Source organism: Thermobia domestica, chromosome 9, assembly GCF_964235325.1.
Source record: "Thermobia domestica chromosome 9, izTheDome1.hap1.1, whole genome shotgun sequence".
In the NCBI taxonomy this organism is placed as follows: Eukaryota; Metazoa; Arthropoda; class Insecta; order Zygentoma; family Lepismatidae; genus Thermobia; species Thermobia domestica.
In genome coordinates, this window is record NC_137462.1 from 90,030,391 (window position 1) to 90,050,936 (window position 20,546).

Below are 20,546 nucleotides of genomic sequence, written 5' to 3' on the forward strand. Positions count from 1 at the left end.
GAATTCCAATATGTTGTTATTCGTTTAAATAAGTTTTTTACTAAATATTTTTATATTTATATACTTACTTGTAACACATCTATGTCTTCTTTGATGTTTACTTTTGAGTTTTTCAGTCTTTCACGAAGAGTGTCGTAGTAAGTATTTGGAACTGATAAAAATTCCATCCCTCTGGCTCTCAAATTTCGGATCTGGAAGTATTACTTGTATTGATAAATATGATCATATCATTCGTTACACTTACGTATGACTACAAAAAGTATAACATTTAAAACAATATCAGAAATAACAGGATATTTTCCATTAAAATAATTACATCAACATATCACTTCACTTAATGGCAGAGTGTTTAAATTTTCTGTGTCATAAAAAGCAATTTGTAGAAACAGATTTTTAAATAGTGTAAATATATCATGTTTCAACATTTGCGACGCTTGATTCTTTTACAGAATAACTGTAAAACAAAAATGAAATAAAATTTGGAAGATAATAGCAACATGCAAGCTGGAAAGAAAACATTATTAAAACAAAATGTTAAAATTTATCTAATGATTTATTGAATTTTATTTCTATGTGCAACCCAGAGGTGATGTAGGACGGAACCACCTATTAGCATGGGCTCCAAACCACGATTAGGGCTTGAATCAATCGTGCTAGAGCAACTCTTCAGGCACGTAGCTAGGATTTCGTAAAAGGGGAGATCTGTGACATAAAATACTGTGGTCATCACACCAGGGGCTCGATCATTCTAAACTATTTTATTTTCAACACACATTGGTTCGTTTAGCCAAGGTTTAGTAATGGGATGGGGGAGGCGTGACATGAAATACTGTGGTTAACGTACCAGGCCCTCGATCAATCTGAACTATATTACTGGCAATATATATTGGTTTGTTAAGACAATAAAATGAGGATAGATAGTGTGTATTTTAATAACGAAGTATGAAGAAATCCCAAGTAAAAGAATAAAAAATATATTGAAAAAGTTTTTTTTTTCTTTTCTTGTGACAAGTTAATCAAAGACAATTTTCAGTCATTTCATGCATTTTAAGATTGTTCCTATAAAATAAATCCAGATCAAATGTAATTATATTGTTTAGGTTAATGCAGCTAAGAAAATCCACGCATCCATTTGCATTTCATGACTATGAATAAGCCAAACCTTTCAAATGATATGTATGAAATTGAATTGAATTTAATTCTTACTAAGTTGCAAGGCACAAATTAATGCAAGGAAGAATTCGAGTCAGTCATGTTGTATGTAGATATAAAAATTTACTTACAGATCCAATTATATCTTTCGTATTTAGTGCAATGTGTTGAACACCAGCTCCACCGTAGTATTCCACATATTCCTTTATTTGACTTTTCTTCTTACCTTCTGCAGGCTCATTGATGGGCATCTAAAAACAAATAATAATATATAATAACCATCTTTCAGTTTCTAATACAATTTAATAGGAATTCCTATTTAACATATGTCAGCTTATTATTTTTAAAACCAACGCCAATCCAGATATTTACTAACATTACTGTTATCACTACATTTAGTAGAAATGTATTAGTAGTAATATTTAAATTCATTGTAAGATCACAAATTATCGTTAAAATATCGTTAAATGTGTGTGTGTTTGTCCTTAGAGGAAGCAAAGTTATTATTATTATTGGTTAAAAATTATGTTTTTTGTAAAAATTGTTTTAATTTTTAAAATTCAAATTAGATTAAAAGAGGGTGAACATAAATCTCATTTTATATCTCCAATTATTATTTTGATGCTTACGAAACAATTAATACTTTCGTATTTTCGTAAATATACAACTGGAATAGCTAGTTTTTAGGCTAAAAACTAATACTACACGTTCAGTCATATTCAATAGAGCATAATAATGTCTATTGAAGAAAACTGTAGATTCCGCTTTAAAATCCAATAAGTAACAAGTGAACCGAATTGCAGCAGATTTGACGTAAAGATAACTCAAAATTGTGAAGAAACGATTCAGCCTAACAATCCACAAGTTAATATTGTTTTTTAAAAAATCCTGAAAATATTTCCAGTGTTTCAAAATTCTGGTCCTCATTCCAAAATAACCTTTTAACAATAAATATTCACACCAAGTAAGTGTACAAAAAATTATATTTTTATCTTCATATTTTTTCTCATACTATATTGTAAAATGTCCAGAACGAGAACAATTTAACTACGGTATATATTTGATAAGTCAATAATTTCACGAAGAAATTAATCCTATATATGTAACTATAGGAATCAATATGTAATAGTAAATAATATTAAGAATTTAATTGATACACATGGTTCTGGTTTATTAGAATACATTTAACATCCAAGGATAGGCAATCAATTATGCTTTTCCATTTTCTTTGATTATTTCATTAAATTCTTATTTTATAGAATCAATGGCTTAGTAACAAAGTGATGTATCTCCACTTTTGACACTTTACAGCAGATGGAAAACATCACCAATCTTTCCCTTAAATTTTCAGGTAAATACAAAATTTGTTTGAATACCTATTTATAAAGATATTCAGAAAATTGTAACTTTGACTTAATAAATAAACAAACAACAACAACAAAACTTTTGGTAAGTGATTCTCATCTCCTGTAAAGTAGCAAAGATGGATATACGTTGTTATTCTGTTACTCAGTAATCGAAATTATCCTTCTTAATGGAATGCATCAGACCGGGTTTTACTAAGATTGTGGGAAGATCTTCAGTGAAATTATGATGATGCACAGTATTGTCAAAAGAAAATGACTTGTTATATCTAATTTAATGAGAGAATTGAAACATGAATTAAGTCCTGCAATGTTGAAACGACTTTAAGAACATTTTTTTTTTTTTTTTTTTAAATCTTAGCAGAGCAATTATAATATGAAAGTTAAGTGTTAATAATTGGTCATTCCCTCTATTTCGATTGGTAATATTGACTCTCTCAATTTTGTATTCAAATGTAAAGAAAAAATTCGAAAATGTATTAACAATAGATTTATACAAGACTAACTACTTAAATGATGGATATCTCGAGATAAATATACTTCCACAAAATTATATTTTATAAATTATATTAGTACTTATAGGAAAGCTTTGAAAAGAAAAAGTATACGTACCTTAATGGTTTCCTCCCAGTTCGCCATTACGATTGACCTTAGAGCGGAATACTGTGTATGAAGTTGTTTGTCATCCACAGACCAGAATCTGTGAAACATTAGCATTTTCTCATACCTATCAAAACATAAGCGTAATTATTGTTTAATATCAATCATAGAACACTTTTAAGTTTAATTTTTATAAGGAAGTAATTCATGTTCTGAAAACTCACTAAATATTAATTATTGTATATATATATATATATATATATATATATATATTTAGAAGTTCTTCAAGCGTGGAAATGTAAATACTTGCAAATTAAGTAACAACATGTCAAACTCTATTTTTTTCAATCAATTAGTTTGCTTTCTAAATCGTTATCTTTGATTTGTAATTTTTTGTTCCTAATTTTTCTTTTTAATTGTATCTTTTTCTAAAACTGTAATTGCATTATGTTTAAAATGCGGTCTTTGTTTATTTCATAATGTAAATAAATTGATCGATTTGGTTTAATCGAGAGGTGAGTGACGATGCTATTTTTCTCAGTAACCAAAAGACAATGACCTACTATTATCGCCCATAGAAAAACTTCCAAAACGTAAGCAATTAACAAAAGATTGGTTTATAAAAACGGAGAAAAAGCCTTGAACAACTGTAGAATGAAGATAAAAGTTATAACACTAAATAATAGGTCCTGAAAAAACTAAATAATACTAAATAACAAGAACTAGTAATAACAAGAGTTAGTAGAAATAATCAAATAGAACAGATAAAACTAATAATCTCGGAGAATGTTAACTAATTCAGTCGCTCAGGGTCACTAAAAACAGTATTATCTCCTAAAACGCAACTAAGGTTATCTGTCAGATCTTAACATTCTCTGAGGTCTGACAATTTCAGATATTCTATAAATGAAGTAATAAATACTTATTAGTATTAAAACTTGGTCAATAATCAGATCTTGTATAAGCATGAAAATACATGGTTTTTATTTGTATATCCAAAATCTTTTTTGAGTTCTTAGCATTCGTATTTTTGTTTCTTCGTCTTCCATTTAATTTTTTCTTTGAAGAAATCCATCATAAGGACAAAACATACCGTACGTTAAGGTTACCAGATTTTTTTTTCAGTGAATCTGGGGACGTTGCCTTTATATTAATAAGATAATACATTGAAACAACTGTAACAGATTTGCAAATTCCGAGACTGTAACCGGGAAGCAAGTACGTCTGATAACATCATCATATGCGATTTACAGAACTCAACTGATCTTGCCCAAACTAAGCATGACGGAAAACTCTTGACTTCTTTAGGGCGCATGTTGAACATTTTTCATATGCAGATCTTTGGTTTGCATTTTGGGAATTGTTCATCTTGGGAATTGGTCTTACAAGTAAACCTTACGTTTGGGTGAATCGAGTTGCTGACTGAGACACATATGAGAAAGTAGTACTAATGGTGGTCAGTATTTCAGTGAAGTTATAGGTGCGAAGCTCCAGGGGTTTAGGAGATATAGCTACCAGAATATCACATGGAAGTACAGAATAGTCTTCATACAGTTGGAGGTAAAAGCTCTGTAGGACCTCTTGTAACGATAAAAGGTGAATAAAAAATATATGGGTACATATTAAGACTAGGGGGAAGTCATATAGTAAGAGTATACCTGACAGCGGCCATCTTGAAATCCGCCATTTTGAATTAAGGTTAAGTTTTTAAAATAGGAATAGGGTCATGTGATACATGATTTAAGGCGCAAATTTAATCAGAAGAACAATGGTGACGTTAATTTTGATTTACGCGCAATTGGTAAAAAGTTACAGGGAAATTAAATATTGTTGCAGCATATGTATTAGTCCTTTACCCCACCTTGTAAATTTTGTGTTAATGATAATAATTAAATAAAAAGCAGGTGGATAAATATTAGGTCTATGGTAAGAGTTGCCTTGATGGCGGCCATCTTCAAATCCGCCATTTTGAATCAGACAAAAGTTTTAAACAAAATGCATAACATTGACACCTTATTAATAGCAAATTTTACCATAAATCCAACGATATAACAATTGTTGCTTTACCATTAACCAGCATTTGTTATCGCATAAACAAGTTGCTAATTTAAAGAAAAATGACCAAAGTGGAATTGAGTCATAATTGAACTTGGGTCTTGCTTCCAGAAAAATCCTCAATTAGTACAATCAATATGTAGTTCAGAAAAGAGTGCATGACTTGCACAAATGCTCTGCTCACAGTGAGCACACCTGACAAAGGCAATCGAGTTACACTTGACACATTTGTCGTTAACATTTCCGTCAAAGCAGTAGTCGTAAGGAGCGATCCATTTAATTTTGTGCTGGTTAATGATAAAGCAAAAAAAGTTATACCGTTGGAATTATGATAAAAATTGCCATTAATAAGGTGTCACTCTTATGCGTTTTGTTTAAAACTTTTGTCTCATTCAAAATGGCGGATTTGAAGATGGCCGCCATCAAGGCAACTCTTACCATAGACCTAATATTTATCCACCTGCTTTTTATTTAATTATTATCATTAACACAAAATTTACAAGGTGGGGTAAAGGACTAATACATATGCTGCAACAATATTTAATTTCCCTGTAACTTTTTACCAATTGCGCGTAAATCAAAATTAACGTCACCATTGTTCTTCTGATTAAATTTGCACCTTAAATCATGTATCACATGACCCTACTCCTATTTCAAAAACTTAACCTTAATTCAAAATGGCGGATTTCAAGATGGCCGCCGTCAGGTATAACCTTACTATATGATTTCCCCCTAGTCCTAATATGTACCCATATATTTGTTATTCACCTTTTGTCGTTACAAGAAGTCTTACAGAGCTTTTACCTCCAACTGTATGAAGACTATTCTGTACTTCCATGTGATGCTCTGTAGCTGTATCTCCTAAACCCCTGGAGCTTCGCACCTATAACTTCACTGAAATACTGACCACATTTAGTACTACTTTCTCATATGTGTCTCAGTCAGCAACTCGATTCACCCAAACGTAAGGTTTACTTGTTAGTAAAATTTTCACTAGAAAATAATTACCAGTTGCTTTTTATAACACGAATTAGGGAAAATATACGGAATAAACCTGTTAAAGGTTAATCTGAGTTTAAATGTTATGTTAGTGCCGTGTGTATTTATAATAAAGATTTACTAAACCAATGAATACAACTGTTTACTGCAATCGGGAAACTAGTTATTATGCGTTTCATTATGAATGGATATGAGGCATTTAGGGTAGTAAGAGTGAATTTAACAAAGGCTTGTTCTCCCGCCCTTCCTTAAAACCAGTTTGCAGAAAAATTTGCAGTGCTAAGTGAAATTATCTTCCCTTTATATTTAAACGATGTTTTCTATAGGGAAAGTCAACGATTTTCATAAAACATGCATTACATTTGTTCACGAGCGCTATTTATCACAAATAAGCTTTATATATATAGGGTGTCTCAGAAGTCTCTTGACATAGGGTAACTCTGTTATTATCAGAGTTACAACAAAATGTACGAGGGAAACCGTTTCCAAATATGATGTTTTCAATCTAAAGAAAGGATTTTTTTTTTAAATCGGACAAGTCGTTTGGGCTGTACACTCCGTATGCGTCCAATGTTAAATGAAACTGCGTTGCTATTTACCTGGATCTACAATATAAAGTGAATGGGGGCATATTTGAAATGGGGGATGGCAATCTACACGTTAGCGTAAGACAGTAACTTCATTCACTTATGTTGTAGGTCCAGGAAAATGGCAACGCTGCATTTTCATTTAACATTGGGCACATAAAGAGTGTACAGCTCAAACGGCTCGTCCGATTAAAAAAAAAAAAAAAAGAAAGAAATCCTTTACATTAGGTTGAAAATATATTTGGAGACGGTTTCCCCTCTTACATTTTGTAGGAATTCTGATAATAAGTTACCCTATGTCAGGGGATTTTTGAGACACCCTATATATATATATATATATATATATATATATATATATATATATATATATATATATATATATATATATGGTCCGATGTTATTTCGTTCTTTCTACGGATTGTGGAACACTTCATATACATATACTGTATAGCATACGTGCTTACCATTTGGCTACTGGTTCCATTCCAAAATCGTCTTGATTCCCAACTACATGATCAATGAAATCAAGCTTTCCAGGTGGACTGAAAAGATGTTTTATAAAAATAAATATTCTTGCACTTATTATAAAAATGTCACATTGCACTCTAGTGTACATTTTATATTTATTTTTGGTACAATATCAAAAGGAACATAAAGATATATTGTGATATATATTTAGAAAATACGAATCTGTAAACGGAAAATAAACAAAAATGTACTTTGCCTACATAACTCATTTTATATATATATTTACTCCAAGGGATATTGAAAATATAAAGCGAAATCCACAAATATTAGGAATATTTTCGGTTTAGCAGATATTTAAGCGGATATACCTGTCAAAATATCTTGAAAGTGAGAGTTCTAATTGCGTACTCTTATGTACGCCCTATTCTAAAAAGAATGATCGCATTGATTATGGCTGTTTCGAGGTGAAAGTTTTGTAAGTCCAACTTCGGGTATCTTCGGAAACAGTAAACCAAATATGCCAGGTTCGAGCCACAAGCCAACCTTCGTAATCGGAAAAAAATGTGCAGTTCTGTCTTTTCTTCTTTTAAATGTATTAAGACATGTTGAAATGTTATTAACTGTAGGAAAAAAGTAACATTCATTGAAGTACTTAGTGATACAGTATTTCGAAACTATGTATACATGTGAGCACATGCTGGTTTTGTTAGTTACTTTTCTATACGTAAAAACACATTATCAATGAAAGGAAAGACAATGAACATAGTTTTCGCATCCACAGTAGATTAAAAAGACAAAAGAAGAATAAAACAACGGCATTTGCAATGAATTCAGTTCACTGTCTTGAACATTCAATTATATTTGTTCAAAAGAAGCTCGGCAGGAGTGTTCATATTAGCTCAGTGGTAAATCACGAGACTTCTAATCATTAGATCGTGAGTTCAATTCCCGTTTGGATCAAACATTTTGGAGATATTCCTCAATGCATGAATATTTATATAAAATAATTACATTAAAATAAATCAGTTGTGTATATATTCATGTAATCATTTCAGAACATAAGTAATCCAGGGGGTGATCGGGGCAATCGCTCCCCCCCAGAAGAGAGAACTTTGTCATTTTATATATAAATAAAACCCATCCCACATTTTGCAGCTCTTAAAAGTAGCTCTAAGTAGCAGTATTACAATCCCCCCAGAAGTCCGTCCTGGATCCGCCCCTGCATCTGAGATGTGGTGGGTGTTGACAGAACATCGGTATATTATATGTGAATGTTAAATACAAGTTAAGGAAATCGTATAATAGCAATAAATAAGTGTGTGCTGTGTATTTGCAACTATTTGTCATACGGAGGTTATTTCTCAATATTCTCATTATAACATGGGATTTATGTTCTTGAAATATAATGAGAGGCGTAAAGAGAATATGCGAGTATAAAGAGATAATATCCAAAATCGGATCGTGGTTCCAGACAGAAAACTCTCTATCCCCAAAACCATGACCACAGAAAGTTAACAATCTCCACAAGTCTCTTTAAATTACTAAATTGTACTTTAGTACGGAAGGCACAACAGAACTTCTTTCCATAGGCTTTAAGTTCAATACTCTAAAATGCTTTTGTATATGAAAATTGTAAAGCTTTGGTCGCTTTTTCTGTTTTTTTTTTCTCTGTATTTATATATATATAAAATGTATGTATGTATATATGTGTGTGTGTTCCATATAAATCGGGATCACCTGGAGCAATTTTAACCAAACTTCCCACATATATTAGTTACAGTCTGGAAAAGAGTACTGTCAGGATAAAACTATCCAACATACTTAGGGAGAGGGAAGGGAATACATATAAGATTATCGGAAACGATTGATATTAGTGTCGAATCCGTTGCTTTTAGAGTTCATGTGCTGATTGGTGACTATTCCCATGCTCCTAAAGCCCAAGTTCAGCCATTAGTGAGGGTAAAAGTCCTAGTAAATCTAGGAAGAATAGGAGGTGTGATATATAATGATCAGAAATAGCCTATATAGTTTGACCCAAACGATAATCGAATTCACGTTCTTACGATTGGAAGTCCCGTGGTTTACTAGTGAGATAACATGAACGCTTCTGCTGAGTCCTTTCAGAAGAAATATAACAGAATTTTTAGTTTGACACTCATATTCGTTTGAAATGCTGTTTTTTTCCTTTGTCTTTTTTATTCTACTATGGATGTGAGAACTATGTTCACTGTCTTTGGTTTCATTGAAAATGTTCTTTCACGTATGAAAATACCAGCATGTACTCATATGTATACAAAGTTTCGAAATACTGTATCAATGTGTATTTCAATGAATGTTACTTTTTTCTACACTTAAATAAATTTCAACGTGTCTTATCACACATATGCACAAATTTTCCCATTGTGAAGGTTGGGTTGGGGCTTGAACCAGGGATCTTTGGTTTACAGTTTCCGAAGATATCTGAGGTTGGACTTAGAAAATTTTTAGCTTAAAATAGCCATAATCAATGAACTCAATCTTTTTGGAATAAGGTATACATGCATTGGTATATGGTAGAATTATTTTGTAATATTTATCTTCAGGACACTTAAAGTTTTACTACTACAATGAAATTAACATGTATCAAAGTTTTCGAATTAAGCAAAGTGAAGTTATTATTGTTTCTATCATTCATAAAAATCTTTAGATTAAAAAAAATCATTATATGAATACATTGCCAAAGTAGAAGCTTATCAAACACTAGCTGGCGCAATTTAGTTGTATTTGGTTTTAATTAACAACTACTTCGATACGAAAAATTACAGTCCTAACAGTATCGGTAATAAAATGAAGTAATACCCAATCTTGAAAGATGAATAGGTCTACTTACAGTTTGTCTGCCAAGATATCATCATGCAATGGTTTCTTGTAACCAGGAAGAAAAAGACCGTTGTAACTGCTGCGATCCACAAATGTGTGTGTTGTGTCGCCATACTGTAGAAGAAATTAACAGAATATGAAACTTCTGGGCCTTTTTAAAATCAAAATTTATTAGAAGCGCCTCTTACATTTCAATCTATCCTCAGTAGAAAAAACACTGTATTTAATGATAGTTTACATCAATTTCCTCATATCATAAAATATGCAAATAAAATTAAAGATACAAAAACTGTATAAATGTAGAATAATCGAAAGCAAGGAAAGAGAGAAAATAAATATAAAAATCTATAGATATTAAAACACGTATAACATATCGTATAACGTAAGCAGTTCAGAATATTAGAAAATAAATGTAATTTTTACATGCTATAAAAATTGTAAATATTTACCAAACGGGGGACTGAAATCCAAATCCTTGTATTGACACGCAGAGCCGTAGATAAGAGGGGTGCGAGCGGGGCGGTTACCCCGGGCGCTGATAGCAAGGGGGCGCCAGACGAGCAAGAAAGAAAATGTGTTGGAAAAGAGCAAACGACGAGGCGCACAGTGGGCAAAATGCACAATCTAGCTGTGCAAAAGTCCAAAAACAAGTTGTTTGAAAAATGAAAGGAATGAAGAGACACGCTAGTACACGCAAGCTGCTGTTTGCACGGGAATATTAAAAATGAAGGTAAACAAGGGTAATAATATCATTTTCGATCTTGTAGAGTAAGGAGCTTGAGATATCAAAATTTAACAAAACGAATTTTGTCTTTTTCAAAAACTGATAACCACGAGTGATTTTCCTTTATTCCATCGTAAAGTGGAAAATTTTCTGCTCTAAATAAATATCAGTAATTAAGTAACAATTGCTCATTAACCATAAAACTGATTGAATTCATGTACAGAAATGTTAAAAAGTGAAAGATCGTTTAAAGAATCTGAAAATGTTCATGGCTCAGATAATTTCCAGTACTATGTAGAAACAAGTGAAAAATGTTCCATGAACCGAAAAATTTTCTGTCGTGTATGGAAGAATTGGAAAAACAAATTGAGTCGGAAAATTTTCGTTTGGAAGCAAGAAGTAAAACAACTTTTTGTGAATCGGAAAGTTTTATTGCTCTATAAAGACAAGTGAAAGAAATTTACATGGATCAGAAAATTTTCATTATGATGTAATAAGTGGAAAAACTCCACAACTTTCCGACAGTTTTGAATATTATGTATAGTGATGTTAGGTGCAAAAGTTTACACTATATTTAAACGCACATTGAACTATAAAATTGAATTTCTGTAGAGGAAATTTAGACAGCAAATAATTATAATTTTCCAATTAGCTTTTGGGAACCGGACAATTTTCTAATATTTCGAGTTGGCAAGTAAAAATTTACATCGTGTTTCTCTCTCTCTCACTCTGCATGTGTGTAAAGTGCAGGGAACATATATCGAGTTCGTTGAATACAACTATCCCATCCCATTGTTAAAATGTAACAAGAAAGCGAAAAGAAACCTTTGTGAATTTATTAATTATTTCGAAAACAGAAAATTTCACTATTTCTTCACATATAAGCCTGCCTATGTGATGAAATAACTAAAGTTCCTTATGAAGATTATTTTTGTAACAGAAAATAAGAAGAAATGCTTTGATTTTATTATGTTTAACACTCGTAAATTATAAATTCAATATTGGAGTTGTGTATAATCAATATTTTAAAGCAGATATTTTGTATTGCAAAACTATCATTATTATGTATAAAACATATATTAGAAATAATAACTATTTTATAGAACAAGTACATATATAATAAAAAAGAAATATATTATTTTTATTTTGTAAATTAAAATTAAATTACTAATTGTTTTTAGAACGCAGCTTTTTACGTTTTTGAAATTATTTTATTGGAAGACATACACAAGTCAAATTGCTTATTAGTTACTTTTACTTATTTATTTATTTATTTATTTATTGAACAAATTCCCAAATACAGCATAACTTTGCCATTATATATAGGGAAATATTAACAAAAGAAAGAAAAAACAAGACTACAATAACAACAACATAGAACAGTGTCAAAAAAGAGTGTAAAAGTAATGTTATTCCGTCAAAACTCGCTCTATCAAACATCGGGTAGCTCGAAAAAATGTCCATATCGGTTGTTACTTGATTATAACAGTTTGATATTCTGTAAAAATGAGACCTCTGTATAACTGCCAACCTAGGACGGGCAAGATGGAATAGGAATCACTTTCTCTTCTGAATGAATATATGAATAAATAAATAAATGCTAATTTCCAGAAAATGTTCAATATTTGTTTTCATGAGTTACTTAAACTGAAACTTTGGGTAGTCAAAAATTTACAGTAGGTACTTTATATTATCTATACTTATTTATATATGTTGGAAGTATGTAAATCCAGAAAAGTAGTAAAGATATGAGAAAACTTCGTCTTACCCATATTAAACTGACGACATATGATTTTGTGAGATCAAAGGTGAATTCTTAGGGAAGAACACAATGAAATTTTTTAAACATTTTTGCAGAAATGAAGAATCGTTAGATCTTTACTTCATGAAACTTTTTACAGACAATATTTATCACCAATAAATTTTGCTGTTAAACAACGATGTAGAAATAAGTGGAGTAGGTTTCTATGAATCGGAAAATTTTCTGGAAAATTCACATCACTATATATATATATATATATATATATATATATATATGTGTGTGTGTGTGTGTGTCTGTGTGTCTGTGTGCGTGTGAACGTATGTTAGTGTACTTTTAATATGTTAATAATAAACAATCTTAAATTCAGAACTTTCATTCATTAAGAAATTAAGTAATTACTATAATTTCAAACATTATATAGTAGCCAAACTATATTTTGAATTTTAAATAAAAACATTAAACATATTCTTTACCTCCATCGAAGTTCACAAAGAAGGCTCCTTCGGAATTTTCGTAATACTTAACAAAAGTTTTTTTTTTCTTTTTCGTAAAAGAACTAACTAACTCTATGGTCTGTGGAACCCGGAAATTCAATGCCGCGTTCATAAAGCCTCCTCTATAATGACTTCTAGCCTTACCCAACTGGATCCAGTTTCTACTTTATATTACTATTTTAGCGAGATTCATCTTAATATTGTCCTCCCATCTGGGCCTAGGCCTTACTCATGGACGTTTTCCTATTGGAATCCTAATAAAAACTTCGAAAGTTGCTACTTTCTTTCATTCTCTCTACATGACCTGCTCCCTTGAGCCTCCTAGATTTGATGACTCTAACAATGTTTGGTAAAGGGTATAAATTATGCAATTCCTCCCATTCCACCATTGCCCATTCCCGTTCCTTTTGAATCCAAATATTCGTCTCAGGATTTTATTCTCAAATACTTTCAGTTTGCATTCTTTCCTTAAAGTAAGTGACCATGTTTCGCAACCATACAGAACAGCAGACATGATTATCGTTTTATATAATTTAAGCTTCGAATTCCTCGACAGAATTCGCGAGAACAAAAGATTTTGAACTGAATAATAAATCGAATTCCCTGTTTTCAGTCAACATTTAATCGACGTGGATATGATTTTGATCCTAGATACTTGAAAGTATCCACTTCATCGAAAGTACTATTTGATACTTTGTTACTTTGACGTACTATTTGATACTTTGCAGTATTACGACCCCAGCGAACTTCCATGTATTTAGTTTTTTCTGCATTTACTTCTAAACCCGCAAGCGTTTAATAAGGCCTCTGCATTTCTTTCTATTGTTCTCCTATCATCTATTAGATTCACATCATCACCATACGCCATAATCTGGTGAAGAATCAAGTGGTCCTGGTTGCTATCTTTGATTTTTCGTATAGCACGTTCCAGAGTAAAGTTGAATAATAATGACAAAACGCATCTCCTTGTCTCATGCCATTCTTGACGTAGAAGCTCGTGGACAAGAATTTTCCTACTCGAACTTTACTTTGGGATTCATTTAAACATATCTTAATTACTCTAACTAGCTTTTTCGATATTGCAAATTCTATAAGAATTTTGTACAATATTTCTTTCCTAAAAGATTCATAAGCGTTTCTAAAATCAACATATAATTGAGTCATCCAATTACACAACGTTTCTTGTTCACTTTTCTTGAATGCATTTTTTAAAATGATTTTTGCTTTGTTAATACCTAATTTAAGCTGATTTATCCCATTTAATGGTTCAGGTATTTATTTTAGAGCTTTACTCATTCTCAGATATACTAATTCAGATAATAACAAAGAAAAATATTTCGCGAAAGGTTTGTAAAATGGACAAGAGACGTTTTGGAAACGGGCAACACAATTGATGTGCCGGGGTATTGTATTCCCATTTCCTTTCGAGTATTTGTCAAATGGTAGATATTTCATCGATGGTTGATTGATTTCTTTTAAATTCACACTGATAATCTGCAATAATTTTATCTACGTATGTGGTCAATCTTATTATCAGAATGTTTGAAAGGATTTTATAGGATATTGACAAAAGATAAATGTCTCGATACAATCTGTTTTGTCACCTTTCTCATGAAATAGAACAATGATTTATTGTTTCCACTCTTGTGGCAATTCTTCCGTGTTGCAGATAAGGAGAATGAGTTTGTATATTTTGTTCGAAACTTTTCCGCTCCAGCTAAAATTAACTTAGCCGGAATTTCATCTATACCAGGAGTTTTGTGTTTCTTTAATTTCTTTATAGGATGGTTCTGCTGTGTGCATTTCCCTTCCCCCACGAACATTACTTTTTGGCTGCGTGTTAAACACATCGTCAAAGAAATGTTTCCATCTGTTCAAGATACCATCTGTATAAGAGAGAATTGTTCTGACATCTCTCTTTAAATTATACTCGCTAGGTTGATACCCTTTCTTAAATTCGATGACGCAATTATACATGTCCCGATTTTCTTTTACTATTATCTTCAACTTCATTAATTTTAGCTTTCAAAAAATCGCGTTTCTTTGTCCTATATATACATTTTGGAAGTTTCCTATCTGATGTGAACGAAATTTTCTGTGGTTATATCGTTCGAATTTTGTACCCAACGCAGTTTCGCCTGTTTTCCCTTCTCCACTAGTTTAATGCATTCCTGGTCGAACCATGGTTTGTTCCTACGTATTTCCACGTGCCCCATTTTTTCTCTTGCTGAAATTTTACTGCTATTTCTAATTTGAACCCAAGTATCCTCAACACTAGTGCTCTCAACCGATAATCTATTCGACACTTCAATCTATTCCCCTCTAGCCTGATTCTTCTCTAATTTCTTTAAATTAAACCTCTTAATTTTTAGATGTTGAATATTTCCTTTATTCAACGATAATCTCTCTCTCATTATCGCTGGTATCAGATAGTGATCAGTGTTACAGTCACGTCCTCTGAACGAGTGAATATCAATTATGCTAGGCTGTCTTTTCTATCTACTAAAACGTGATCAATTTGATTATGTGTTCTTCCATCTGGAGAGGTCTTGTGTATTTATAAACATCGCGATGTGGGGATTTTGTACTCTTCACGATAAGGTTTTTACATGTTTTCTAAGGTCATGATTCTAACGCCGTTGTCATTACTTTCCTTTTACAGACTTTCTTTTCCTTTTGCATTGAAAGCCTTTAATAGAATTTTCATATGGTATCGCGGGAGTTGGACAAAATACCCGTTCTATTACTTCTTCGTAAACACTATCTTGTATATCGTCATCCTTATCTTCTGTTGAGGCATGCACATTTAAAACAAGAATATTACACCACCAACCCTTAAGAGTAATAAAAGAAAGTCTATCATTAACAAATTCATCTGTTTAATTGCTGGTATTCAACAAGTCGAAATTAAAATGCTATTTGTGCGGTCATATACAGAATAAAATTACAAAAGTTTACAATTATTACTAGAAATTAACGCTGTGACCTATTTCAAACATTTTAAAAGCACATAATTTCTAATATATTGAAATTTCAATTCTTATCGATAGTATGAAACGTTGTAAATAGCTGTAAATTTTCATAACTGTTCTTCCCCCCCCCCAAAAAAAAGCTTCTTGAAAACAGTTCTTGTTTGTAAAAGAATACACTAATAATCGTTTTTAGATGTTGAAATGGTCTGTCCAAGCAGCTTGATGAAAAAAAAAAAACAGCATAACAAAAGCTGCTTGTTATATTCAAAAAAAAAAAGAAAGAAAGAAAGAAAGAAAAGAAAAAGAAAAGAAAGAAAGAAAAAAAGAGGCAAAAGTTTAGTATGGTGAATGTAGGGGCGCCAAATTCTATTTCGCCCAGGGCGCCGAAATATCTAACTACGGCTCTGTGACACGTAAAGTTGTTACAGATGGAATACATTCTTGTTACATATGAATTCTTAAAATGATCATTTTTAGTTTTAGGATAAAGTAAAAGTTGTCTTTACATGAAATTTATCTTGTTGGAATTGAATTTATTTTACCTGTACATAAATAAATTGCTACTTAAATACCATTACCAATCAATTTATATAGAAATGTTTGGTCAGCCAATACTCACTTTTCCAATAAACTATTATACTCAAACTGAATCAGTAGACCTTTATGAAAAAAATTCTGTGAGGATATATATATTTTTTAATACTAGAAACGGAAAAAACCTTTATCAAACGTATTTAATTTTTTCAATATATGATTTATTGGCAGGCGACTAAATAACTGATCCATATTATAATGTAGACCTAACGGTACTATTGAGGAGAAATTTAAGAACAATCGTATCATTAAGATTAGAATAATCGATAACTTTATACTATTTATAATCATCGAATGATAATTAGTTGTCCATAACATCTAAATCTTTCATATATTGTCGCAATCCATGCTTCTCTATCTATAAAATATTCGAAGCAATTCCGTACGCAGAATTTCGTGAAGGGTAGTTCAAGCACTCGTACTCATTTTCTTTCAGGACAAGCATAATTTCTTAATATAGTAGATTTTTTCATGATATTTTGTTCAAGCGTGGATTTAAATCCCGAAACCCCCTTGTGTGCATCACTGTGTCGAATTTAAATATTGCTTTCAGTGAAAATAATATAATAGCACTTCTTTACATTGATTTGCATTAAATTCCTTAAACTGCATTCGTACATTGGAATGATAACTTTTTGCGATAACTGATATCTTCTAAGTTTCGAATTTCCCTATAAATGTTTGTCATCAGCATGCATTAAACAATCAGCATAATGTAGGTTTGAAGGTGGGTTATTAACATATGAATGATAATGAATACAAATGAGAACTTTGGGGATTTAGTGTATAGCATAGACTACGATGATTTAAGTTTATTAATATTATATAGAAGTCTACTAACCCTGTAGCAGTACATATGAATGGCAAATATCTATTTTGACCTGTAAAGTAACTTCATACAAGAGTTTTACTTACAGTCTGCACAACAGCAAACCTCGCTCTTCCACACTCATCACTTTCTTCCCAGATATCTCTGACAATGGTTGCTCCACGATCCTTTGCCCTCTACAAGAAGAAAAAAAGTATACGGTAGTAGGTTATATATACATAAAAATTGCAGAAGTGCTCTTCTTTGCATTCTCGTTTGAATATTCACAAACTTTTGATATCCAGAAAGTTTTAAGTTTACTGGAGTCTGTTAAACTTATTTTTTTATAATAGACCCCAAATAATGAATTTTGTAAACACAAAGACGTAGCCAAACAGTTTTTTTTTTTTTTTTAAGTAAGATTGCCCAATTTCCTACAAATTAGTAGGGAATCTAGTTATCTCCTCCAAATAAGTTTCTCCAGTGATATTGAATCACTTTTATCAATGTCGAGATCTTTTTAAATCACTTTCACACACACACACGACAGATCATCTCATACCACGAAAGCAGATAGGTAAATTTGCTAGAATTCATAAAAGGAATTTTCCCTAACTTGTCTCTAAAAACCTTTTCCTGAAATTGGGATTTACTTGATTTATTTAGTTTTCATATGGTTAAAAAAAAACTGATTTTTATTTGGCAGAAATTGGTAGCCAAAACCTTTGGGCCCTTAAAAATAAACTTACTCAGTTATTCTAAACAACTTTTCACACAGTCATGGTTTAGGAGTAGCTAAATCGATTTTTCTGTACATTACATTACGTTACTTGTAGCTAAAATAGTACATTCACCTGTTATACAGAAATCAATAGTCCTTCTCCGAAATCAGTTTTCTTGATTCCGCTTTTAAATTAATGGTTTCCGGAATGTAACACTAACTCGCCTTCTTGCACTTGAAAACGGTAGATGGAAATTATTAAGCAAAATCTTTAGTTCTCCCGAAACGAATTGTTTGAAAGTAATTCCTGAATGAGATTCCTCAAAGTTGAGAGCTAGCAAATATACCAATACACGCTTTCCCCTCATACCTATTCTGTCTATCAATAAAAAACTTGGTACACACATTTCTTATCTCCTATAGTGTTTTTCGAGATATATTTGGATTTGTGGTTTTACTCGGGACCACTCCAGAGGGGTCTAAAGTTGATAGGAGGAATTTCTGGAGGGAATTTTCCCGACATTCTCCCAATTTTCTCTGTTCAAGTACATTATGGGCCCCAATACCTAGCACCTCTGGAAAGCTTTTTTCATGCTGAAGAGAATGAACTATAAATGATTACTTTCCAATGAACAGTGCTGATTCAATAGCTATTTCAGTGCGAGTCTACGATTTCCTTTATACTAACAGTGTTCGTGGTACCTCAACACGTAAAAGAGAGGAAGTCCCGTATTACTTGAACGAGTCTATCAGGGGAGCTATCCTAACCAAAATGGCCATGGTCATCATTCATTTTCGCTGATAATGCACGGTCTATCTCTGCCGTAATTAGAGGAAATCCCGTATTGAATGGACGATCCTACCGGAAAGAGGAGTGTTAGTGTATTGCCTGAAGGAGGACTAAACGTGACTGGGGAAAGGTGCCGATCCCAGGTATCTGGGTAAGGTTTCCCGATCCCAGAAAAAGGGAGGAAGCTCTAGAGGAGAAGAGGCTGGCATCAAATTCAAGTGGTGACTTAACACGTATCACTGGATCGGGGATGAGGTATGGGAATATCTCGACGTGTACGCGATACTTATACGCGAAAAGCGGTAGCTGTTGAACGATAGAGCTACATGCCTGGGGCTCTTGGATTGGGTTGGACTCTGCCTGACTGTGGTCAAACTATGGGAGCCTGTGTAAAATTATCCTAGTAATTCGGGCAACGGCGAGCATGGGTGGAAGGTAAGCTAGGCTTACAACACTCAGGCACCATGCCTCAGAGCATGACAGCCCTTTACTCGCTAGCAAGTTCCCCTTACCAGTAGGTAACTGCTGGGCACTCAGGACTCCGGTCTGGCCGCGCAGTGGGCGTATCGTAGTTCCCTACAGAATAAGGGTTACATCGCTATTGCGAATCAGTGTTGAGGGACACGCCTTAAGAGTGCACATCATGCACAAGAACAATTCATCCAATTAAGAGGATCTACAGGTCAGGTGCATCTAGCGGAATCGGTCCACAAATCAAGCCAAACGGTCGCAGCTTACCTACAAGTGGCGGGCGAAGTGTGGCAGTAGACCACTTTCATCTAATGTCCGTTTACTATTTCTTTGACATAACTACCTACCTTAACAATGGTATCTAAGTCATCTACTGCAAAAGCAATATCCTTCACCCCATCTCCGTGTTTGACCAAATGTTCTCCCATTTCTGTGTTATAAGGCTCGTAAGCTGACATAAAGACAAACACAATCTGGAAAAGAAAGCAAACCAAGACCATACTTAATATAAAAATACAAACTAATTTAAGTAACTTATATTGCTGTACACTGAATCGATTTTGTCATAATTAATCAGAAAGGAAACTAGTATTTAGTTATTGAATGCATATATCGGTTTGACTATATTACAAACTACGAAGGGAGTCCGAAAATAAGTTTCCCCAGGCAATTGAGACAGAAATGGGGATGCAAGACCGAAACTAGCATGTGACCTTAAAGATCAGACGTTCCTTTATTTTTCCACATAAGTACTACGTACGTTGAGTTATTTGTCATACCGGTCTATAAGCTTCAAAAGCGCTTCCAGGAAAAATTCAGAGCTCTGCATACGGAAGAAGCGTCGAACAGCTTCTGTAACTTCAGCATTGCTTCCAAAGCGACTGCCGCAGAGAGTCTTCTTCAAAGCCTGGAAACAGATGGAAGTCATTGGGTCATGTCATTCACCATCCTAACATTTTCGTCTGTAGTGGCCGTGCACGTCCTTCCATATCTTGGTGTGTTCACACTTGCTGCCGCCCCATACTAAATTGGCGACACCATCTCCGCACCGTTTGCTTCGACACCATACCAGGCCCATAGACTTTCACGAAGCGGTTATGGATTTCTGCTCTCGATATACCACGTG

At 32.7% G+C, this 20,546-nt stretch overlaps 1 protein-coding gene across 2 annotated transcripts in view; it reads right to left on the reverse strand.

Moving 5' to 3' along the window:
* Positions 1-20,546, reverse strand: part of Hpd (4-hydroxyphenylpyruvate dioxygenase) — a 74,269-nt gene that overhangs the window by 3,875 nt on the left and 49,848 nt on the right. For both annotated transcript variants that reach the window (XM_081771529.1, XM_081771530.1), the window contains 7 exons: positions 19,768-19,893; positions 17,546-17,635; positions 10,095-10,198; positions 7,222-7,299; positions 3,129-3,243; positions 1,284-1,403; positions 69-191 (listed from right to left, as the gene is read on the reverse strand). In XM_081771529.1, coding sequence (XP_081627655.1) covers positions 69-191; positions 1,284-1,403; positions 3,129-3,243; positions 7,222-7,299; positions 10,095-10,198; positions 17,546-17,635; positions 19,768-19,893 — 756 coding nt within the window. The remainder of the gene's footprint in view (positions 1-68; positions 192-1,283; positions 1,404-3,128; positions 3,244-7,221; positions 7,300-10,094; positions 10,199-17,545; positions 17,636-19,767; positions 19,894-20,546) is intronic.